This window comes from Salvelinus namaycush, chromosome 23, assembly GCF_016432855.1.
Source record: "Salvelinus namaycush isolate Seneca chromosome 23, SaNama_1.0, whole genome shotgun sequence".
Lineage (NCBI taxonomy): Eukaryota > Metazoa > Chordata > Actinopteri > Salmoniformes > Salmonidae > Salvelinus > Salvelinus namaycush.
This window is the reverse complement of record NC_052329.1, coordinates 23,925,386-23,951,715: the sequence shown is the minus strand read 5'-3', so window position 1 is coordinate 23,951,715 and position 26,330 is coordinate 23,925,386. Positions and strand designations below refer to the sequence as shown.

Sequence of the window (26,330 nt, the reverse complement as noted above, 5' to 3'; positions counted from 1 at the left end):
AAATACTTTATAGTAACCCCTCAGTAGAGCCCACTTATGCATTAATATCCATTCACGGCAGAGCGTAGTTCAACCCGCTCTGAGTGAGTGAGAGTTCATGAAGTGTGTCTGAGACTAGAGGCTGGTAAGCATTTAACGTGCAGAATACACAGTTCACACCTTCACTTCCCCATAACCCACTGTGTCTTACTATACACTCACATGCATACCAATTCTGCAACCTTGCAAAACTTGTAATTGTGATGCTTCTTATTCAATTTTAGCTCAGTGTGAAAACGCACCACACCTGATTCTTTGGTTCTATGGCTGAGAGCCTATTTGCTTAGACCGCTGTAACCTGGACACTGACAGGTCTGTTGGTTCTGGAATCTGAGAACAATGTTACATGGAAACTGACAGGTCTGTTGGTTCTGCAACCTGAGAACAGCATGGGGATGCAAAGCTGGCACCCAAACCCACCTCTCACTGTGGTGTCAGAAACCCACCTCTCACTGTGGCGTCAGAAACCCACCTCTCACTGTAGCCTCTCACTGTGGCATCAGAAACCCACCTCTCACTGTGGCGTCAGAAACCCACCTCTCACTGTGGCGTCAGAAACCCACCTCTCACTGTGGCGTCAGAAACCCACCTCTCACTGTGGCGTCAGAAACCCACCTCTCACTGTAGCCTCTCACTGTGGCATCAGAAACCCACCTCTCACTGTGGCGTCAGAAACCCACCTCTCACTGTGGCGTCAGAAACCCACCTCTCACTGTGGCGTCAGAAACCCACCTCTCACTGTGGCGTCAAACCCACCTCTCACTGTGGCATCAGAAACCCACCTCTCACTGTGGCGTCAAACCCACCTCTCACTGTGGCATCAGAAACCCACCTCTCACTGTGGCATCAGAAACAAGCTCTTTATTTCTACGTTGGTGTGATGTATCTTAATCAGTGATGTGATTCAGCTGAGAAAGCTGCTGGCTCCTTGCCTGAGAACACGCCTGTGGGAAACATAATACCAAAACACATACTAAATCTGTACACACACACACAAACAGAAAAAGAGACACAGACGTGCACCCATAATGGGATAATTAACACACATGTGTGCCAGAGGAGGCTGGTGGGAGGAGCAATAGGAGGACAGGCTCATTGGTTTCCATATATTTTGTGTTTGATACCGTTCTATTTATTACATTCCAGCCATTAGAACTAGCCTGTCCTCCTATGATGTGTAGAAATTATAATTGCTGCAAACGGATTGTCCTTTGGGGACTATAAACATTTACAGAACACACACGCAACCATCATGTTTTAAAAGAGAACATGGCGCACCCCTGCATAGGTTCACACTCCCACATGTGACTGACAGAAACCAAGAACATACAATTATCACATCTGTACTAATGAGTATGGTACCCCGCATTCCTCTGCTTACTATTGAGAGGGAATATATATTTATCAATTATTTATTTGGACTGCAAGTCATTAGTCTGAGTTCATTATGCTGTTAAAATGCAAATCCCCTGTTCAGAAAAAAATGTATATGCCTGAGACAAAGACGTTTGGCGCCTCTTTCAAACGGTGGTCATTTGGTTAATTGACTCCTCTCAGTTAACAAGAGGATTAGCATTAAGGCTAATCAAGGCCATCCCCTTGTTGTGTGCCATGCCACCATGTGAAGCCTGACCCCAGTCAACACACTATACTGCTTGCTGAACACTCAGGGTCAAAACTGAGAAAAGGACGACTACAGCCTGCCAGATGCTTATTGACAACAATGGATGAGCAGAGTCGAAGAACTGAGCTCTCAATATACAGTACCAGTCAACTTTGGACACACCTACTCATTAAAGGGTTTTTCTTTATTTTTACTATTTTCTACATTGTAGAATAATAGTGAAGACAAACTAAGAAATAACACATATGGAATCATGTAGTAACCCCAAAAGTGTTAAACAAGTCAAAATATATTTGATATTTGATATTCTTCATAGTAGCCACCCTTTGCCTTGATGACAGCTTTGCACACTGTTAATTGAAATGCATTACAGGTGTGCCTTGTTAAAAGTTAATTTGTGGAATTTCATTCCTTAATGCATTTAAGACAATCAGTTGTGTTGTGACAAGGCAGGGGTGGTATACAGAAGATAGCCCTAAGTCCATTTTATGGCAAGAACAGCTCAAATAAGCTAAGAGAAACAACAATACATCATTACTTTAAGACACGGTCAGCCAAGAAAATTTCAAGAACTTTGAAAGTTTCTTCAAGTACAGTTGCAAAAACCAGCAAGCGCTATAATGAAACTGTCTTCACAGAGTTCAAGTAACAGACACATCTCAACAACTGTTCAGAGGAGACTGTGTGAATCAGGCCTTCATGGTTGAATTGCTACAAAGAAACCACTACCAAAGGCCACCAATAAGAAGAAGAGACTTGCATGGGCCAAGAAACACGAGCAATGGACATTAGACTGGTCTAAATCTGTCCTTTGGTCTGATAAGTCCAAATTTGTCACGAGCGTCGTCTAGGAAATGACCGGACCAAAGTGCAGGGTGGCGAGCGTGCATTTTCCTTTATTTTTAAACGTCGCCAACAAAAAACGAACGTGAAGCTCAGTAAGGCTATACATGCATTAACGAAGACAACTACCCACAACTAAGGTGGAAAAACAGGCTGCCTAAGTATGATTCCCAATCAGAGACAACGATAGACAGCTGTCCCTGATTGAGAACCATACCCGGCCAAAACATAGAAACAGAAAACATAGAAATAAAGAAACTAGAATGCCCAACCGTAGTCGCACCCTGGCCTAACCAAAATAGAGAATAAAAGCCTCTCTATGGCCAGGGCGTGACAAAATTTGACATTCTTGGTTCCAACCGCCATGTCTTTGTGAGATGCAGAGTAGGTGAACGGATGATCACTGCATGTATGGTTCCTACGTGAAGCATGGAGGAGGAGGTGTGATGGTGCTTTGCAGGTGACACTGTCTGTGATTTATATAGAATTCAAGGCACACTTAACCAGCATGGCTACCACAGCATTCTGCAGCGATACGCCATCCCATCTGGTTTGCGCTTAGTGGAACTATCATTTGTTTTTCAACAGGACAATAACCCAACACACCTCCAGGCTGTGTAAGGGCTATTTGACTAAGAAGGAGAGTGATTGAGTCCTGCATCAGATGACCTGGCCTCCACAATCACCCGACCTCAACCCAATTGAGATGGTTTGGGATGAGTTGGACCGAGCCAACAAGTGCTCAGCAAATGTGGGAACTCCTTCAAGACTGTTGGAAAATAATTCCTCATGAAGCTGGTTGTGAGAATGCCAAGAATGTGCAAAGCTGTCAAGGCAATGGGTGGCTACTTTGAAGAATTAAAAAAATTAAATATATTTTGATTTGTTTCACACTTTTTTGGTTACTACATGATTCCATATGTGTTATTTCATAGTTTTGATGTCTTCACTATTATTCTACAATGTAGAAAATAGTCAAAGTAAAGAAAAACCCTTGAATGAGTAGGTGTCTCCAAACTTTTTACTGGTACTGTGTATCTCAAAGTATGTATTTTGTAAGCAACAATCCCTTGTAACAAGTGTCCCTTGTAAACAAGGTATTTTTGACACCAATGGGACTTCCTGGCAAAATAAAGGTTAAATAATAACAGCTAAAATAAACATTACAGGCACAGCTAAGGCCCGATTGTGGGTTGTCGACAATGCTGCTTTTAAAGCAATGTTCCCGGGTAAAATGCTGCAGATGTCGGCTCAATAGGAAATTACCTTCAAAACTGCATTTTCAACAAGCAGCGATCGGATTGAATCCCGTTCTAGATTTTGTTGATCTCACCAGGCTCTAATATCATTAGTTTCCTGCTGCCAAATAATGAATGTTCCCAGATGGCAGCTCTGATTGGAAAATGCAGCAGAGTGCAATGCAAGGTGGACGGTGTGATCCTAAATAATTTTGTAGTATCACCCGCGGTCATCATTAGAGCATCAGATTATCATTTGAGTGTTAGATTATGTGATTTTGAAGCTTTGGGTTCAGAAAGAAAATGAAGAAAATATTTACTGACTGAAAGTGTCCCCAACTCCACCACTCCCACACGAATTCTGTTAGGGTCTCCATTGGTGTCAGTGTTCTCATGCGTTTTGGGTTGTTGCTGTCATTTCCAGCAATTTCCTCTTTGGCAGAGGGCAGCTTTCAATTTGGCTCCCGTTCCCTTCAAATCTGTTTGCTTGACTGAGAGCCCAGAGTTCTCCCCCTGTGATGCTAATACACACACACACACACACACACTTGTATGTATATTGTGCACACACTCATGCACAAGCATGAACTCCCACAAGCTATTCTATTCAAAGACAAGAATAGTGTTATTTGCAATGATAGGGTAAAAAATAAGTAATTGCTATGTAGCCCCTCTTTTGCCAAAGTAAAGGCCTTAATGTATCCCCTTAACAAATGTCATTGACACAAGCATCAAAGACCTGGCTTCAGAACGCGTGCACACACGGGCATTAAACAGTGTGTCGTCAACGCAGGCCCAATGGCGGTGTGCAGAATGGGGTATGCCTCAGGGCTCTAGTACTGCCTCAACACCCCTCCATCTCAGGCTGAGTATGCACTTGTGTGCACCAATGGCAGCCTGAGAATGAATGAGGATGCCACCTTGCCAAACACAGTGAAAAATGTGACCCCCCCCATATTTTAATGAAAAATAGGTTTTATAGTAACTATGAATCTGCTGAGTAACAAAATCAACCCATGGGTATAATACATTAACTGGTCCCTATATTTTGAAATCCAAAAACACCATATTCATAAACGTTTATGGCTTTATAGGGAGCCAGCATTATCGCTACAAATTTAGATCTCAACTCCAAACTCTCCTTAATCGTCCCCCAAATGGGAACTGGGCTACAAAATGGTTTGAACAAACCCAAGCACATTTACTTTCCATCTGTCCTTATGAAGTCCTGGCCAAGCAGCCATTCTGATCATCCCCCATATGCTTTGTGTTGTTGGATAATAAAGGAAGGGAAGGGAAGGGTCTGGATGGAACTCTGATGTTCCGTTCTGAGGGTACAAAACATTCTGAGGATGGGTTCTGATTCTGAAGCCAGGGCAGGAATGGATGTGACAATGTTGGCATCACCAGGCTCATTCAGCTACCCTGCCTCCTGTCCTATCCAGTCCTGTCCCTTTCTGTGCCTGGCTGGCTGAAGTCAGAGACACATAATGTCTACACTAGCATTCTACCTAGAATAAAGCAATGTATTCACCATGTATTTAAAGTTGTATACTTGTGTGAATATTTGAATGTAGCCTAGCTAGCCTAAGGATATACTTGATTATAATACCTTTTTCGGGACCAAACCTGTGCCTGCCTAGAGTGGGCCATATGTTTTCTCAAAGTTGGGTGTGTTTCCAAATCACACTGTTGTTGTTGACTAAATTAAATATAAACCGTGGCGCAGCAGGTTTTCTAAAGGCAGTGTGTGGGAGGGTGCCAGTTTAAAGCTAAATCTGTCTTTAAAAATGTATGGTAAACAAACTCAACAACTCAGAGGAGAGTGGGACTGCATTTTAGTCAGAGATAAAAACATGATGTGTGTGTGTGTGTGTGTGTGTGTGTGTGTGTGTGTGTGTGTGTGTGTGTGTGTGTGTGTGTACCATAACACACACAAACATTCTAACTAAGGATTCTGGTCATATGCTCTCCTTGAACTCTATGGGCTAACTTTAGATGGAATCTACAAATTGGTTCTGAGGACTTAAGGATGGTGAGGAAGTTGGCTATAGGCTCCACATTACTATGGAGACAACTTAGATGAATGAACACATACACAGACTGCACATAAACACACTTATCTGTTGTTAAAGGCCTGAGTAATCTTTACAAAAACAAATATACAAACAAATATCAACACACTTAGGACTTCTTCATAAACCATGATAGTGGTAGTCCATAATAATAATTCTTATGTTTATTATTATACTTAGTTTCAACAAATTGTTCCATATGCTAAATAGCAATGCGTTGCTAAAATGAGTTCAGGATGACACATCGCATACATCACTTAGAGAAATGAAGTGAACCAACCACAAAACCATTCCAATCTCACCAGGGTTGATGCACACCTCTGGTAATCTGAATAGAAGTGACCATCAACCTAGCCCACCTTCTCCATCTCACGAAGACATGCACACACTAACAAAAAATGCACACACGCACACATACACGGACTAACAAACATGCTCACATGCATGTGCACACACAAACCAATCAAAGAAATCACCTGCATTAATACACAATTTTGTAGATATTTTCAACTTAATTGCTCTTGCTAGCAAAAAACTAATTGTTAACTCTTGATATTTTTGAAAAAGACACTCCTGACAATATCCTAAGCGTTTAGAGAATTTAAGGTTGTAACTGTGATGTTTAAGAACTTTGTAATTGTTGTACTTTAAATGTTAGAAAAGCGGTTAGCTTTTGGCTAGCTGCGGTTAGCTTTTGGCTAGCTGCGGTTAGTTGGTTGCTAGCTCCGGTTAGTTGGTTGCTAGCTTCGGTTATGCTAGCTTGTTCAATCATTTTCCAATAATTAGCATTAATGTCAGTTGCAATAGTCTTGTCTTTCTATTAGCCCTCTTCTTATACTGGTTAAATGTATTTTGATCATGGTATAAAGTAACTTCTAATGAGTTATAAAGGCTTTCATGTTTTACAGTCTCCTATGGGGCTATAGTGGGCAACAGTCAACTACATAATTATAACCCAAACAGGTGAATTAAAGTTAAGAGTAAATGTGTTTGCGGTATAAATGTAAAGAATTTGAGGATGTGAATATGTCAGGGATTTATGAGACAGATCGCTAAATACACTTTAAAGAAAACAAAAGAAAACATTGAAATACAATGAAAATAATCTCAATTATTTTATTCAACATTTTCTCAAGTGCAAACGTTGAATAAAATAATTGAGAGAACCTTTGAAAGAGAAGACACGTTCTCCTGTTTCATTATTTATCCTGTGTTACGATAACTATTATCTGCTGCACCAGTCCAAAAACTGGGACCTGTAACACTACATTTAATTGACTGCAATTTCAGCAACTCGAATCGTTGAATCTCGATCTGACTGTGAACATTTGAAACTACAGCTGGCGAGTCTGGGGACCTTCTCCCCTGCAGACGGAAGCCCTGTTTTGACCGGCTCTGTTGGACCAGCATGTAATGCCAAAGGGACCTGTAGACTGAAGGCACTCAGCCATCCCTAACATGTAAGCATCTGTTCCCCTGAGGCCGAAGCCATTATAGTTTAGCCTCTAACCTACACTCTCTCTATAAGCAACACTCCCTCTCTCCCTAGAGAGCTGGCCAACCTGCACCTATCATTTGTCTTCCTACACACAATGCAGGAGAACTACAGTAGCCTTAGGAAAGGTATGGTGAGTGTGGTACTGTAGAGAGAGGGATGTGTGAAAAAGTTCTGTGAATAAAGAGTGAGAGCAGATGATCATTGTTCACGGCATGCCCAGAGTGAGAGGAGGGATTGATCGCTTTTCTGTCACTCCGTATGACATGTCTGTCTCTTGTCAGTCTGAATGAAGTCAGCAACTCTCTAAACCTCTGAGAAACACTGAAGGAACATGACTACTTTCCATAATTCCTCCTGTAGGTAGATGATCAATCAAACATCCATCACCTGGGATCTGAGGACCTACAGGCATTCAGATCTGAGTTCAAAACGCAACCACAGTCTGCCAAAGATGTTGAATTCTGTCATTTCCTATTGTTGCCTGACTGTCACGAGAATTTTCAATCCCAATGATAATAACTATCAATCAATAGCTTTGACCAATCCCCGAGGTTTGTAAGACCATGGGTATAATAATAATAATTAGGCAAAGACTCAGCTTATGCAAAAGATTAGTACCGTTTATTCAGAGAACGTTCTGAAGTCCATTATACAAAGACATCCATTTTATAGCTGGGCACATACTTCCACACAAACAGTAGATATCCTACGCACATACATACACACAAACAGTAGGTGAGTTTTATCCTTCTCCATAGTTCTCACCACTGTGTATCACTACCCAGCCGACAGTTCCATTCCCCCGAGATTAGGGGAACCTTGAGAAGTACTCCTTATGCTATCATAGGTTTTCTCAGAGGCCTAGCCAGGTCGGTCCAAACACAGTTTTTGTTCTCGTTTTTTTGTCTTCGGCACACACATACAAGTTCAAATCCTAAGCTACGCCTTGCTCAAACAGTCTGTGTTTTTCCACTATACAGATACATTGTTTAATCTAATTCTGACTAAAACTACACACATCAGATAATAATTTTATGATTCTAATCAATTTCATACAATTATAAGGTTTCAGAGTGGAATTATTTAATCATTATCTTTCAACATATACATTATTTTATCACTGACCCAACCCACTCATTCCATCCACATTGACACTCCCTCCCACTCACTGTACTCAGTGACCTACTTCACTGACCAATAAACACAAACTATAAACCCCTTTACAGCCAATCCCGAGGGCTTACAAGAGTGTTAAAATGTCGGATTCCTATTCTGGAGCCTATAAAAAGATGGAGATGAATAGAAAATGTGGGTTTAGAGGCTGTGCTGACAATGCTCTCCCTGCCAACACACCGAATATGTCCTTCATATACCAGTGGATGTTTCCTGGTAAAAGGGAGAAAGGACAGGTCATTCTCAGGCAGTGGTGGGCCGTCAGGGCCTGCAAGGCCTTCTCTGCTGGCCTAAACATCATCAGAATATAATTTTTTTTAAATATATTTTCCCACAAATATGTATTAAATTATTCCCCAGAGTAAGAGTTATACTCTTCATTTCATAGCTTTCCTCTTGGTTGCACTGCTTCCAGCCCCAGGTTGAGATTTGGAGGGCTGGTCTTTATGTTAGATCTTTTATCCAATCATATTCAGCCATCATGTGTTGCCAGGGGTCTAAAATCTGCCCTCAGGCCTTCAGAATCAACAGTGCGGGCGCTTGTAGCTTATAGTGAATGGAAATGAAAATTTAGTGTCAACCAATCAGCTTTAGAGTTGGCTATTGTACGCCTGCTGGCTGGCTCCAGTGTTACACAGGAGCCAGCTAGTAGGCGTAGTGCGTGCACGTCTTTTGATTGGATTACCAATATTGAGAGGCAGGTCTTATGGGCAGGTCTATGCAGATCTAGGAAACTGAATTTGATAAACGAATTAATTCGTGTACTACTAAGCTGTTTTTTCAACCCACAATGGCGGAAGGAGGAGAAGATATCGATTTGGTCGAGGATATAATTATAACGCCATTCTCAAGACGAACTTTTCAAGAAAAGTTAGACATTGTAAGGAGAGGTCGCCCGACGCCACAAAGCCTGTCACAGGCGGGAAAGGGGTTCGTTCGCTCGCCACTTTCAAAGTTTCAACTACGAGCGCTGTCAATGGCTCACAGGCTCCGAGAAGCACTGCAAACTGTACTGCTGGGAATGCCTATTATTTGCAAGTGATCGATTTGGTGTTTGGAGCCACACTGGCTTTGCAAACTTGAGTTGTCTAACCAAGGCAGCAACGAGACACCAAAGTACGGCTGGGCACTTACAAGCAATGGTGCTTTTGAAAACTTTTGGGAACACCGGAGTGGATCTACAGCTCAAAGAACAAGCGCGCAGGGCAACGGAGCTGCACAATGAAAAGGTGAAGGGAAATATTGAAAAGACTCATTGATTGTGTCATGTTTTTGGGTAAACACTGTTTACCCAAAAATGTCAATTTGTCAATTTCAAGGTGACGCAACGCCTGGTTATACTGCGTTTCTGTCTAAATGTATAGTGTCTAGAGCCATGGCATCATAATGATGGTAATAAGAGGTGGATTAATTCGGGGGGGACATTGTGTAGTACCTCACTGAAGGCCCAGGCCCCAGGCCCACGGCACGCCACTGTTCTCAGGTCATATACAAATGTATTGCAATGAAATACAAACACACCCGCTGTTATGTTCCCGATATGACAGTCATTCCAGTAACATGAAGGAAACCACAAGATAATAGAAGAAGAAAAATAACTAAATCAGCAACAAACAACAAAAGATAACATTGTGTACACGAAATGTACTGATTGTAAATGCATGCACTTGCCTATATAGTGAACTACTATTATGGGCTCTGGTCAAAAGAAGTACACTATATAGAGAGTAGGGCACAGGAGGCTACTGAGGGGAGGATGGCTCATAACAAACCAAGCTTTAAGTTTCTGTCTTTCCATTCACACGAGTGACATAGACAAATATACAGTGCATTCGGGAAGTATTCCGACCCATTCATTACATTACAGCCTGATTCAAAAAAATATATAGATTTTTTAAATCCCCTCATCAATCTATGCACAATACCCCAATGATGAGAGTGAATGAACAATGGAGTGAATGAATGAATGGCATGAAACACATGGAAACCATGCGTTTGATGTATTTGATACCATTCCACATATTCCGCTCCAGCCATTACCACAAGCCTGTCCTCCCCAATTAAGGTGCCACCAACCTCCTGTGGAATAGTGTGCCATTTCTCCACCATACCCTTCTCTAAACTCCTCTGTCTCAGCCTTACACCATCCAGCAGCCAGGTATAATCACCTGCATAACCAGTAGCGGTGTGTGAGTAAATTCACTGGGGAAGCCAAGCCAGGAAAAATAATGTGTTGTGATAATTGCATTGTTTGTGATATACAGTGCCTTCGGAAAGTATTCAGACCCCTTGACTTTTTCCAAATTGTATTACCTTACAGCCTTATTCTAAAAGAAAACATTTTTTAAATCCTCAGCAATCTACGCACAATACCCCATAATGACAAAACGAAAACAGGTTTAGCCATTTTTGCAAATGTATTTAAAAAAAATGAAATACCTTATTTACATAAGTATTCAAACCCTTTGCTATGAGACTCGAAATGAGCTCAGGTGCATCCTGTTTCCGTTGATAATCCTTGATGTTTTTACAACTTGATTGGAGTCCACCTGTGGTAAATTGATTGAACGTGATTTGGAAAGGCACACATCTGTCTATATAAGGTCTCACAGTTGACAGTGCATGTCAGAGCAAAAACCAAGCCATGAGGTCGAAGGAATTGTCCGTAGAGCTCCAAGATAGGATTGTGTCGAGGCACAGATCTGGGGAAGGGTACCAAAAAATGTCTGCAGCATTGAAGGTCCCCAAGAACACAGTGGCCTCCATCATTCTTAAACTCTTTGACCTGAATGCCAAGCATCACGTCTGGAGGAAGCCTGGTACCATCCCTACGGTGAAGCATGGTGGTGGCAGTATCATGCTGTGGGGATGTTTTTCAGCAGCAGGGACTGGGAGAATAGTCAGAATAGAGGGATATATGAATGAAGCAAAAGAGATATGAATGAAGTAAAGTGAGATCCTTGATGAAACCCTGCTCCAGAGCGCTCAGAACCTCAGACTGGAGTGAGGCTTCACCTTCCAACAGGACAACGACCCTAAGCACACAGCCAAGACAATGCAGGAGTGGCTTCGGGACAAGTCTCTGAATGTCCTTGAGTGGCCCAGCCAGAGCCCGGACTTGAACCCGATCGAACATCTCTGGAGAGACCTGAAAATATGTGCAGCGACGCTCCCCATCCAACCTGACATAGCTTGAGAAGATCTGCAGAGAAAAATGGGAGAAATTCCCCAAATACTGGTGTGCCAAGCTTGTTGCGTCATACCCAAGAAGACTCGAGGCTGTAATCACTGCCAAAGATGCTTCAACAAAGTATTGAGTAAAGGGTCTGCATAGTTACGTAATATTTCAGTTTTTTTTATATATATTTAAATTGTCAAACATTTCTAAAAACCTGCTTTTGCTTTCTCATCACGGGGTATTGTACATAGATTGATGCGGGATTTAAAAATATATATTTTTTTGAATAAGGCTGTAATGTAATGAATGGGTTGGAATACTTTCTGAATGCACTGTATATTTGCCTATGTCACTCGTGTGAATGGAAAGACAGAAACTTAAAGCTTGGTCGCAAATGGATCTTCCAAATGGACAACGACCCCAAGCATACTTCCAAAGTTCTGGATAAATGGCTTAAGGACAACCAAGTCAAGGTATTGAAGTGGACATCACAAAGCCCTGACCTCAATCCTATAGAAAATTTGTGGACATAACTGAAAAAGCATCTGCGAGCAAGGAGGTCTACAAATCTGACTCAGTTACACCAGCTCTGTCAGGAGGAATGGGCCAAAATTCACCCAACTTATTGTGGGAAGCTTGTGGAAGGCTACCTAAAATGTTTGACCCAAGTTAAACAATTTAAAGGCAACGCTACCAAATACTAATTGAGTGTATGTAAACTTCTGACCCATGTGATGAAAGAAATAAAAGCTGGAATAAATCATTCTCTCTACTATTATTCTGACATTTCACATTCTTAAAATAAAGTGAACTAACTGACCTAAGACAGGGAATTTTAACTAGGGTTAAATGTCAGGAATGTATTTGGCTATGTTGTATGTAAACTTAAACTGTATATACAGGGGGTACCAGTACCGATTCAATGTGCGGGGGTACAGGTTAGTCAAGGTAATTTGTACATATAGATAGGGGTAAAGTGACTATGCATAGATAATAAACAGCAAGTAGCAGCAGTGTAAAAACAAAGGGGGGGAGCTCAATGCAAATAGTCCGGGTGGCCACTTGATTAATTGTTCAGCAGTCTTATGGCTCGGGGGTAGAAGCTGTTAAGGAGCTTTTTGGACCTAGACTTGGCGCTCCGGTACCGCTTGCCGTGTGGTAGCAGAGATAACAGTCTATGACTTGAGTGACTGGAGTCTGACAATTTTTTAGGCCTTCCTCTGACACCGCCTAGTGTACCTCCGGTACCACTTGCCATGCGATAGTAGAGAACAGTCATTGACAGCGAACCAGCTGTTATTGACAAATAGACACACACCCCCAATCTCTCCTACTCCTCCCACCTCTCATAGATGAGTTAGCATCCAGAGGTTGATAGGTTCGATGAGTCACTGTACTTCTGGTTGGTTAATGAATGCTCCTTTAAGGCTGGCAGCTCATTGGAGACTGGAGACTGCTGCTCCATGAGCCCTATAGTCCCTTAGTCTGAGTGTGATTTATGATTGATTGAAGAGTCTCTCTGCATCTGTAATGCTCTCTCTGTGTGTGCATGTCTGCGCACTGTTGTGTGCATGTGTATGCTGTATGTACTGTACTAGCAATATCCATGTGTGTTTCCCCATGCAGTTCAAGGTGGAGGGAGAGTGGTGGACGTGGATAGACTACGAGCGGTTCCAGGAGCTTGTCCATGCCTATGAGGCAGCCAGACCTTCTCTGCCCAGGACTACATGGCCAAGACCCCGACCCAGGCCCTGTTTGGTGCCCAGGAGTGAGGCTTCGACCCAACAGACACACGCTACCAGATGAGACACAAGACCAAAGATATCTCAGGATGCTGTGAGAGTGAGTGAGTGAGAGATTCCTCCTCTCCATCCACACAAACTTAGACTTTTAGTGTTCATAAATCAGTTTTAATGTATTGAGAGAGACAGAAAGCGAGAGATAGAGACAGAATGGAAGAGTGAGTTTATGGATATTAAACATTTAGGAACATACAAGTGTCTTATATCGGTTAAAAGCTTAAATTCTTGTTAATCTAACTGCACTGTCCAGGCAGTTTACTTTGGGCACGTCAGTCAGACAGGAAGTGGAGAAAAATAGAAGTTAAACTTCTTCAGGCTAGGGTCTATTTTTCTCCATTTCCACCTGACTGACGTGCCCAAAGTAAACTGCCTGTTGCTCAGGCCTCCCCCCTTTTCCTCCAAACATAACGATGGTCATTTTGGCCAAACAGTTCTATTTTTGTTTCATCAGAACAGAGGACATTTCTCCAAAAAGTATGATCTTTGTCCCCATGTGCAGTTGCAAACCGTAGTCTGGCTTTTTTTATGATTGTTTGGAGCAGTGGCTTCTTCCATGCTGAGCGGCCTTTCAGGTTATGAAGATATAGGACTCGTTTTACTGTGGATATAGATACTTTCGTATCTGTTTCCTCCAGCATCTTCACAAGGTCCTTTGCTGTTGTTCTGGGATTGATTTGCACTTTTCGCACCGAAGTACGTTCATCTCTAGGAGACAGAACACGTCTCCTTCCTCAGTGGTATGAAGGCTGCTTGGTCCCATGGTGTTTATACTTGCGTACTATTGTTTGTACAGATGAACGTGGTACATTCAGGCATTTGGAAATTGCTCCCAAGGATGAACCAGACTTGTGGAGTTCTACAATTGTGGAGTTCTACAATTATTTTCTGAGGTCTTGGCTGATTTCTTGTGATTTTCCCATGATGTCAAGCAAATACGCACTGAGTTTAAAATACATCCACAGGTACACCTCCAATTAACTCAAACTATGTCAATTAGCCTATCAGAAGCTTCTAAAGCCATGACATCATTTTCTGGGATTTTCCAAGCTGTTTAAAGGCACAGTCAACTTAGTTTATGTAAACTTCTGACCCACTGGAATTGTGATACAGTGAATTATAAGTGAAATAATCTGTCTGTAAACAATTGTTGGAAAAATGACTTGTGTCATGCACAAAGTACATGTCCTAACCGACTTGCCAAAACTCTAGTTTTGTTAACAAGAAATTTGTGGAGTGGTTGAAGTGTATGTAAACTTCCGACTTCAACTGTAGCCTCATTGATATTTTATTGTGTTACCTAATTAATTAATTTACAAATGAAGAATGTGTTTAGTGAGTCTGCCAGATCAGAGGCAGTAGGGATGACCAGGGATGTTCTCTTGATAAGTGTGTGAATTGGACCATTTTCCTGTCAAAATGTAACAAGCACTTTTGGGTGTCAGGGAAAATGTATGGCGTAAAAAGTAAATGATTTTCTTTAGGAATGTCGTGAAGTAAAAGTAAATGTCGAAAATATAAATGTCACGCCCTGTTCCTGTGATTGTCTCCACCCCCTCCAGGTATTTTCCCCAGTATATTTATCCCTGTGTTTCCTGTCTCTCTGTGCCAGTTTGTCTTGTATGTTTAGTCAAGTCAACCAGCGTGTTTTTCTCGTACTCCTTTTCTATTCCTGCCTGCCTGCCTGATCATCCTGCCTGCCCTGACCTTGATTCTGCCTGTTCTTCGGTACCTATTGGAGTCTGAACTGATGTTGACCTTTATACATGTCCACGACCATTCTCTTGCCTACCCCTTTGGATTAATAAACATTGTAAGACTCCAACCATCTGCCTCCTGTGTCTGCATCTGGGTCTCGCCTTGTGCCTTGATAGTACGAACTGGCCATGACAGACCCAGCAGACTTGGACCAGCTCTGCCACGCTGTCTCCCTGCAGGGAGCCACCATTAGGAGACATCATGGAGTCAGCATTTCACTGTTAGTCTACAGTACACCTGTTGGTTGCCAAGCATGTGACAAATACAATTTTATTTGAGCTTGTATTTAGCTTACTTACTTTCTCGTGTTCTTATTCTTTTCTTTCTTGTGTGTTTTTGTTCTACTTTACTTTATAATATAATATTTGGTTAGGTTCTGATTATTAGAGTAAGAACTCAATGGACACTGTGAAAGTTCAAACCAAGTTAATTCTTTCCAAGGGATCGAACAGCTGAATCGACCAAAACATGTTTACAATAGTGGTGTATATGTAGCCAACTTTGGGTGGAGTCTCCTCCTTCTCGCTAAACATTGTATCTTTATTGCTACGCAGGAAACAAAGTGATACAGGCCATAAACTTTTCCTTCTCCCTTAACGTGACCTGACCTCGACCCCCTTCATCACTAATCCATGGCTCTCTCCCCTTATCATTGCCTACCACGTGATTGTTTTCCCTACACTCAGTACATCAAACCAAAGTTTATTTGTCACGTGCGCCGAATACAATAGTGCAAAAAAGGTATTTGGTGAACAATAAGTAGGTAAAGAAATAAAACAACAGTAAAAAGACAGGCTATATACAGTAGCGAGGCTATAAAAGTAGCGAGGCTACATACAGACACCGGTTAGTGAGAACAGTCTATGACTGGGGTGGCTGGGGTCTTTGACCATTTTTAGCGCCTTCCTCTGACACCGCCTGGTGTCGAGGTCCTGGATGGCAGACAGCTTAGCCCCAGTGATGTACTGGGCCGTACGCACTACTCTCTGTAGTGCCTTGCGGTCAGAGGCCGAGCAATTGCCGTACCAGGCAGTGATGCCCATACATTCCAAGATAACCATTAACTTCTGGTTTAGCCCCTCGGCTATGACCCCTCAGGTCTCTATTACAACTAATGATTAATAACATTTAAAGTTCAGAAATCCGAACCTATCAATTTGTACGACTGATATTGATTACTGCATTGTGGGGAAAGAGCTTGCAAGAAAGGAATTTCACTGTACTTGTGCATGTGACAATAAAAATTAACTCAGCCAGTCAAGAAGATGTGTATCTTTATATAGACATAAGAAACATCTAAAGCCAAATTCAAAAGCTCCTTACATGTTTTTGTCTTGCTTGTTTACTCCCTGAGTAGAGACTGGGAATCGTTAAGGCTAGGAATCAGTGGTCAAAGTCACACAGTGCATTTCCAAGCAGCTGTCTCTCCATTAATCACACTCTCTCCTCACTAACCCACCCTCCTCCTGAGAGAGGGTAAGAGAGAGAAAGAGTGCAAGAGAGCGAGAGAGAGAGTGAGAAAAAAAGAGATAGAAAATACAGAAAATGAGAGATAGTGTTTGAGAGAGAGATGGAGGACAGAGAGAGGCCCATGTCTTCATTCTTCCTCATCTCTTTTCTGTTTCCCGTCACAGCTGAGATGAGGATAAGGGAAGGGTGACTCCTGGTATGCCAGCTTGCATTAGTGGTCTCCAGCTGTTCTGATTGGCTTCCACAGATGCCACACGCTGAGACAAACCACAACTAACACTGCTGCAGTCCCCCAGGGTGGGAGCTGCTCTGCTCGCTAACTGTAGTATGCAATCTGTAGTGCTGCAAAGTCACTTCAGCAGGCATACATGTAGAGAGAGAGAGATTATTTTCCATTTTGTACTTTAACTATTTTTTCACATCGTTATATATGACATTTGAAATGTCTGTATTCCTTTGGAAATTTTGTGAGTTTAATGATTACTGCTCATTTTTTATGATCTATTTCACTTGCTTTGGCAATGTAAACATACAGTATGTTTCCCATGCCAATAAAGCCCTTTGAATTGAATTGAATTTACAGAGACAGAGAGCAGGAGGGAGGAAGGGAGGGGAGGGAGAGAAAGAGATCTGCTTCAAAAACCAAAAACCCCTGCTGTTGAAAACCCCAGCATGGTCCCTTGTCACTAGGAGAGCTGCTGTGGAACTGCACACAAATTGAACTGAACAGAATACAGCATGACAAAACACACCAAAGAGACCTGACATAAGTGACATGGAAACATATTTCACTGGAGTTTGGCTGTGTAGTGTCCGGAGTGATCTTGGGTTCGGTCTTCTAAGTGTTATTTGTATTATTTATTTCAAATTTTCCCCCACCTTTTTATCCCCAATTTTGTGATATCCAATTGGTAGTTACGATCTTGTCTCATCGGGCTCGGAAGAGGCAAAGGTCAATGCGTCCTCAGAAACATGACCTGCCAAGCCGCGTTGCTTCTTAACAGCTGCTCACTTAAACCGGAAGCCAGCCGCACCAATGTGTCGGAGGAAACGCCGTTCAACTGACGACTGAACTGTCTAGTGACTGTCTAGAGGAGAGCTAGCCGCTATGTAGCTACGCTAATGAAGCCTTTAAGAGAAATGTAAAAAGAACCGACTGGGCGCTAATGTTTGTGCTAATAAGGAATGAGACCATTTGTAGGGCCGACACACCAGAGAAAGAAAAAGAGAGAAAAAAGAGAGAGACTAGAAAACATCTCAAAACATATATTTTTTTATTATCCAGTCTAAAAGCAACTCACTTCTATGCTACTGTATTACAAGGCATTATGTATCCACTGTGTATTTTCCTAAACACCCTATATTTTCTGAAGATCGCTCAGGTACCATGAATAGTCGTGAACTAAACCACAGGAGAATTATCTAGCTATCTGTAGTCTCTGAGCTGAGCTTCATTCTTCAGCTATCTCTTCATTCTGATTCTAGAGCAGTTTCCTCACACCAACCGTTCCTCCAACCCTTTCTATCTCCCTGGTTGTTCTCTCTAACCATTCTGCCCAGTCGCTGTCTCTGGGGAGACTGTCTGTTGGCTTGCTGTTTTCATTACACACTAATCTGCTGGTGTGAATGAAAGCACTGGGGCCCCCCCACACACAGAGAGCCACAGAGAGTCAGGCCCTGGGCTTATAGCTGCCTGGTCCCCTGGGGAAACACACCAATGCGGCACAAGAGTCGTTAGAAAGTAAGGGGTTCTTCTACGTAGAAGATCCCAGGACATAGTGTCTCTAATACTGCAATAAGTTCACATAGTTGCTGTCACAAACTCCAAACACCACACAGTTGTCACTGACTAGTTGGATATTAATTTCCTACTGAGCAAACAATTTATGTACTTACAGCACTCATATCAATTCATTTTTATCAGGTTTTTGCTTTGGCAGACCATAAGTACCTCTAGTTCTATGGGAAACACTACAGGATGAGAAACTCAATATTTAGATATAGAGGAGACTGCGGAGTCTTCAAGCCAGGACAGCTTTAAAATACCAACAGAGCCATAGGAGTCAGTCTACATAGAAAGTAACTGAAGGAATATAACATCTATTTGCGTAATTAATAGACTTTTCACCAATCACTGATGAGCTCTGGAGGAGTTGTTGCGCTAACTATTAGCGTGTTAGCCATTAGCTGTGCTGTCATTGTCTAAACCAATAGAGGAGAGGTAACCTCTAACTACTGTACTATACTCATTAGCATGTTAGCTATTAACTGTGATGTTTTACTTTCACGGTCTAGTAACTGTCTAGAGGAGAGCTAGCCGCTATGTGGTTACACTGATGAAGCCTTTAAAAGAAATAGAAACATAACTAATTGGGAGCTAATGTTTGTGATAATGAGGAGGGAGACCATTTGTAGACATATGCGCCATTTGTAGAAGTATGCACTCTCTAACCGCTCTGTCCAGGAGCTGTCTCTGGGGAGACTGTCTGTAAGCATGCTGTTTTCATTACACACTAATCTGCTGGTGTGTATGAGAGCACTGGGGCCTGCCCACACATAGAATGACACTTAGAGTCAGGCCCTGGGCTTACAGCAGTCTGGTCCCCTGGGGAAACACACCAATGATGGAGATCCATCACAGCGATAAGAAACTCTCATGCTCACAAGTACGCACACACACACACACACACACAAACAAATTGCTTGCTCGCTCAATAGCACACACAGCCACAGTGTGTGTAAGCTCACCACTCCACAATGAGAATGAATAACACAAAAAAAGGATGCTGCAGAGACTTAAAACAGGAGAGTTGCAGATGCTGTTACATAAATCCCAATTAAAGAAACGAACTGAACAACTATTCAGTTCCTCTACTGTAAAAGGATGTTTCACGGCCATTACAGAAACAGCACGGCCTCCATTGTAAAACGCCACAAATAGAGATACAGCATTCAGATGCTCTGTGGATTGATGCTCTGTGGATTTTAAACACACTGATTTGATCAATTATTGAACAATCACAGATGCAGTACCACACATGCACGTAGTTGTGCACACACACCCATTTATACTGTTTTTAAATTCTAGAGGTGTTAAAATAAGTCTTAAAACAGTATAATCCTCCACCAGATTAAAATCATGTGTATTTGAAAATTCCTTTCCAATGCTCAGGCTATAAAAATAACTGTTTAAAACAGGCAAACTGATGACCATAAATCTTAGAGCTGTAGCGCAATGGCCAGAATACTGCTTGGTCCTGTTTAAGGTGGATAATAAACGCTTGTAGACAGCATCAGAAAAAAAGCACTCAATTATGAAAATGAAGTTACACTGGATAGAGTCTAAACTGGGGTCTCGAATGAGAAAGAAAGAGAGAGAGAAGAGGGAGAGAAGGAGGGAGGTAGAGAGGAATGGGGATGGAGAAAAGGGAGGAAGGGAGGAGAGAGAGGGAAGGAAGGGTGGAAATCAATGCAATGAAATATTGACTGTGGCCTTGTGAGAAATGCCAGCTGGCTCATGAAAAATGGAGATGAATTAAAGGAACAACTGGCTTTTTTGCTCTTTTTGCGTGTCAGGGACCTGCAACATGCCCACCTACTCAGTCCCGCTGGAGGGACGTTGTCGTCAAGGAGACGGATGTGTCACCTGCCTTCTGAGTCGAGAACTTTTCTTCATCACCATCATCATTGCTCAGGGTCTCGTAACTGAGCACTTTGACAGGCACCAGGGAGGGAGGGAGGGGGCCAACCTGAAAGGTGAGCATTGTGTGTGTTTGTTGCGTGTGTGAATAGGTGTGTTAGTGAAAAACATCTCCCACTTCCTTTGTCTAGTATTTAGCAATGAGCAATATAATTAGCAGTGTGTGTTTCGGCATAACTGTGTGTCAGTGAATCCCCCACCTCTCTCTCCTTTCCCCGTGTTTATTCTAATTAATGGGGTGGAACCACCTCAGACCTCTAGCAAAGCAGGTGCCTCAAGAAAGATGACCAACCTGCCCACTCACTGGTGGAGGTGGATGCCACTCACAGCTCAGGATTCCTGATGCATAGAGTGTTCAAAGAGTTTAATTTGTGACAAAGAGCTAATTTTACAATCACCAGTTATGAGAGAAGCCTAGAGCTGCCCATCTCTCTGTCATAGTATTATCTTCGCTATGCCTTGTTGATCATATTATCTTTGTTGTTTCTGTGGTGACTTCCTAGAAGACTCAGTGGGGAACGATACAGATCAGAAATACACTTTTCTCACTAACACCCCACAGTGACTCAACACAGAAAGACAGACTGAATTAGGATCAAATCAAAGGCTGTGCCCGCCCCTGTCAACTAGCTCTCCCTCTCCCTCACACAGACAGCAGGGAACCGGGACAGGCTGACTGGGGAATGAGAGAGGTAAACATAATTAAGAGATCATTAATAAGCCAGCCAACATCAAATAAAAGCGGGTAAAGAACGCTGAGATTTGGGGAGGAATAAGAAGATGATTATAAGTCAGAGTTTACGTGACGGCAGCACTTTTGTGCATATTAAATAGACGACAAAGAGCATAATTGTGGGCCCCAGTAGATGAATAAACAACTTTCTGTTGAGGTCGAGGAAGCTGTTTCTGTGGTGTTGCAGAGAACAGAGACAGAGATGAATTATTGATGGAATAATTGGCTCCGCAGCACTAGCCTACTGTCTGTTGTAGCAGGGCCAGGACAGAGCCAAAAATTCACAGGTTTTCTTCCATAGTTGACATCATTAAAGTAGAAGATAGGAAAACATAATGAGAAAAGACAACAGAAAACAACAACAAAGCCAAACCCCCTTGAGTCATGTTTTCATTCTTCCTCTTTGGCTGGAAAAGTAGTCCAAGGAAAAGATGCATATATGTGTCTAAGACTTAACCTAATGAGTCCCACCGTCGCGATATATAACTTCTAACCCCTCTTAAACATTGTGTGTTTGAGCTACAGAATTCTGGGTTGTACCATTGAATTTGTCTATTCCTTTTGTAACCATTAGTCTGTGTGATTAACGGGGGTTGAGCTAGAGCGGTGTTTGTGAGACAAGGGTGGATCCCGAAAGGTGCCGGGTCTTTTTTCCCAAAACGTCTGTAAAGTCAGAATGGCTTGCTCTTTGATGCCTACAAGTGTCACAAGAGTCGTTAGAAAGTAAGGGGTTCTTCTACATAGAAGATCATAGGAAATCCCAGGACATAGTGTCTCTAATACTGTAATAAGTTCACATAGTTGCTGTCACAAACTCCAACAGTTGTCACTAACTAGTTGGATATTAATTTCCCACTGATCAAACAATTTATGTACTTAGAGCACTCATATCAATTCATTTTTAAATCAGGTTTTTGCTTTGGCAGACTTTTTTTTATTGACATTTTATCAATAAAACTAACGAATGCAACTTTTTATGTAAAACAAAGTGTTCTACTTGTAGCCCTGGTTGACCTGAAAAGAACATGGTAAAACACTTCATTGTGATGCTAAATATAAAGACTGGACATGCAGATAAATGAAAGTCAGATAAATTAAAAGCCCATTTTTTTGCTGGGGTCTCAGGTTTAGGGGGAATTGAGGTGTGTATATGAATCATATTTGTTGATGACAGGTGGCTGGTGTAGCAAGGTCAAAAAGGCCATAAAACGCCATTATACATGGGGGGAAATGCTTGTACATAAATACATGTCATTATTGGCAGGGGAAGACAAGTGTGTGGATAAAGAGTAGAGCGTGACTAGTCCTGAGAGAGAGAGAGCGAGAGAGAGACACACACACACTTTTGGTCTTTCTTTAATGAAACATTCTCATTTCATTAAAATAAAACACCAAAATATATCCTGTACTGCATACATGTACCATACTCACCTTTCCCTCTACCACACGATACAAAACAACATCACAACATCACAATAACCAAAAAACCTCAACCGTATATCCAAAACATCTTCCCCAGCTATACAGACAGCCCCCCCAACACACCATATCTCCTGAAACATCTTCACACTTTTTATCATTCTATAGAACACAAATTTAACCCTAAGGCACGCAGAGACCATCCCATTAAACAATAGTAAAGGGTCTGTTATCCCTCCACCTTCGACCCTGTTCCTCCTTGTTAGCCAAATAGCCAACTTCGCCTGAGCAAACAGAAAATTCAACAAAACACATTTGGCCTTCTCCTTATTCGAATACCTGTACCCCATTATAAACATCCCAACACTAAAAACCACCCCAACCTCTCACACAGACATTCCAACAGAGACATTAATGCATTAACCTGGCGCACACAGAAAACACATGAATCACAGTTTCTTTCATAACACAGAAATGACAACCCTGCCCGATTCCCGGTTCAACCCGTGCCGTGGCCAGGGCTCCATGAAGAACCCTCCACTGGAGGTCCCCTGACCTCTTTAGTACTAGGAGTTTGTAGAGCCCCCTCCATCTAAAACCCACCATACTATCCGCCCCACATAATCCCTGCCACTGATGTGCCTTCACTCCTGTTAGGCTCCTAATGTTACTAACCTTAACGCAGAGGTTGTAGAGGGCTTTACCTCCCACCCCTTCAAACTCCCCCAGGCTCGGAGTCTTAAAATCTAACAAGTCCTCCAGACCCCCTTGCCAGTCTCCAGTCTCTGCCGTCACCTGAAGTGGCGGAAACATTGGTGCCCCCCCCCCTCCTTTGGCCACTCAAACACCCCCCTTACCGGCTCAGACAGTGCCTCCTGGACCTCCTCCAGGAATCTCTCCAGCAGCCTAAGAGACGTTATTCCTGTTTGTTGTGCCAGGACTTCCGGGGTTTTCCACCCCTCCTCTCCCAGCAGTCGCAGGTCACCCAGCCTTTGTAAACCCGCTTCCATCAGTTGCCTCTGCAGGGTGGCCGACTGAACCGATCTCAAACGGATGGCTGGGTTGTGGAAAATAGGCTCCTCCCACACCCACAGCCCAGGCTCCACACCCCTTCTCGTGTGGCCCTTAGCAGCTGCCAGGCCCTCAGCACTGCAGAGTAAAAATCTGATAGACCTGCTGTACTCAGCTTCATGAGGAACAGCTGCCGGTCCAACCCTAATCAGCCAGCTCTCCTCAGCAGCGCGCATGCTGGTTCCCTCCAGCCAACATCAGTATGGTACAGCAGTCTCTGCACCGCCTTTAGTCGGAAAGTAGCCATCCTGTTCTCCAGTTCCACTAGGCCCTGTCCTCCTTCGTGGACGGTCATGTACAACACTGCCACCCTCAGCCAGTAATGACTCGACCAGAAAAAGTCCACCAGCTTGCTTTGCAGGTCAGACCGGCGGGGGGTTGAGGACAGCCAGTTTATGCCACAGGGAAGATGCCACCAGGTTGTTGATTATCAGCACGCTCCCTCTATATGACACTTGGGACAGGAGCCACCTCCACCTGGCCAGTCTTGACACCACTGTCTGTGATAGCCCCTCCCAGTTCTTCCTGACCTCCCTCTCCGAGCCCAGGTACACCCCCAACACTTTAAGCCCTTCACAACCCCACTGCAAACCACCTGGAAGCAGAGGAGGGGCCCTATCCCCCCATGCCCCACATAAGAGCTTTGCTCTTGCCCCAGTTTACCTTAGCTGACGAAGCTCCCTCATACACCTTCAGACTGGTCTCTAGTGCCTGCATATCCTGACCATCCCTGACCATCACAGAAACGTTGTCTGCATATGCTGACACTGCTATGCCTGTCACCACATCCATGCCTGTCCAGCACACTTCCTGCAGTCTCCTGCGTAGCAGTCCCAAAAAGGCTCAATGGCTAGTGTATATAACTACCCAGATAGAGGGCATCCTTGTCTAATGCCCCGCCTCACCCAGACTGGCCTACTGAGCCCCCCTCCCATCTTGACCATACATGATGCCCAGCATACAACAGCTTCACACAGGTCAAAAAACTCTTCCCAAACCCAAACCCAGACATCACATTAAACAGATACTCATGGTCCACTCTATCAAAAGCCTTCTCTTGATCTAAAGAGACCAGTCCAAAGTTCACATTAGAACCTCTCGACAAGTCCAACATGTCTCTGATTAAGAACAAGTTGTCTGTGATTGAGCGTCCCAGTACACAATATGTTTGGTTCTTATGTACTATCGAGTCCAGATGGGACCTCAGTCTGTTAGAGAGGAGATTGGCAAATATCTTGTAGTCCACACAGAGCAATGCCACAGGCCTCCAGTTCTTAAGTTCACACAAGTCCCCTTTTTTGAGCAGGAGAGTCAGAGCCACCCAACGGCAGCTCATCAGCAACTCTCCTACCCTGACGCATTCACGCAACACGCAAAAGAAGTCCAGTCCAATTATTCCCCAGAATTTTTTTGAAAACTCCACTGGGAATCCATCGACCCCTGGTGCACGACCAGGGGACATCTGGGTTACGGCCTCTGCCAGTTCATGGTACAACAGAGGAATGTCCATTTCATCCCTCTGTGCCAGAGAGAGGTTAGGGAGTCCTGCGAACAATACCTGAGCACACATAGGATCACACATTTCTGCCCTATATAACTCAGTATAAAACTCCACAGTCCGCTCCCGCATCTCATCCCACCACAGAGGTCACCCGCCCATCAGACAGCCGTAGACAATGCATACCCTTGGCTTCACCGCACTGTCTTTCCAAACCAAAGAAGAAGGAGCTGGGAGCATCCATCTCCTTGAGCATTTAGAACCTAGCTCTTACAAGTGCTCCCTTTGCTTTAACCTGGAAAAAACTACCCAGGTCCCTACGTAATTCAGCTAAATTAGCCTGGAGGCCTACATTGCCTTGCCCCACCATCTCTACCTCTCCTAGCCTCTGAGGATGAGAGAGCTGTATACTGTTGACAGAAAAGCCGAATTTGGACTTTCCCCACATCGCACCATTGACTCAGAGACTCATACTCCTCTCTTCGCTGCCCCCACCTTTCTCAAAAGGTCTGGAAACCTGAGCAAAAAGTGTCATCTTGAAAGAGCTTTACATTAAACTTCCAATAGGATGCCTGCCGGGGCCCTGGTGAAATAGACAGCTGAGCCATGGTTATGTGGTGATCCGAAAACCCCACCGGGAGAATGGTAGCTCCCAACAGCATATTGCTCTGATTCCTGGACATGTAAAAATGATCAAGTCGGGCTGCACTCACCCTAGCCCCAAAAACCTTCACCCATGTATACTGTATTGTGTTGGGATGTTTAGTTCTCCAAACATCCACTAGGTCGAACTGATTAATGATGTCCCTTAACACTCCCACTGACACTGAATGAGGCTCTTCCCCATTTCTGTCTTTCGTAAAATCCATTGTACAGTTCCAGTCCCCGCCGACCACCTGCGTCTCCTCAGGCGCTACCTGTGAGAGTTCCTGTCTAAGACACCCAAATAGAACCCCCCTCTCTCTCTGTGTTAGGAGCCATACACATTTATAAAGACAAAACCCATGTTGTTAATTTCTGCTTTTACAACAAGCAGCCTACCCCTACACACCTCCTTTGAGGAGAAAATGTTTACAGATATACCCGGTACAAAAAGGACTGCCACCCCTGCACTAAAATTTGTCCCATGGCTCAACACACTTGCCCCCTTCCACCAGAGCCCCCAATCGACTTCATTCACCACATCATAATGCGTCTCCTGCAGAAACAACACC

The 26,330-nt window shown here is 43.3% G+C and overlaps 1 protein-coding gene across 1 annotated transcript in view; it reads left to right on the top strand.

Annotated features, from left to right (window-relative positions):
* The window catches only part of tyw1 (tRNA-yW synthesizing protein 1 homolog (S. cerevisiae)), a 102,835-nt gene extending 76,796 nt beyond the window's left edge, over positions 1–26,039 (top strand). The window contains 4 exon segments of the mRNA XM_038961773.1: positions 13,295–13,361; positions 13,364–13,510; positions 20,272–20,451; positions 25,993–26,039. Of these exon segments, the coding sequence (XP_038817701.1) occupies positions 13,295–13,361; positions 13,364–13,510; positions 20,272–20,451; positions 25,993–26,039 (441 nt within the window).
* Positions 26,040–26,330: the final 291 nt, after the last annotated feature.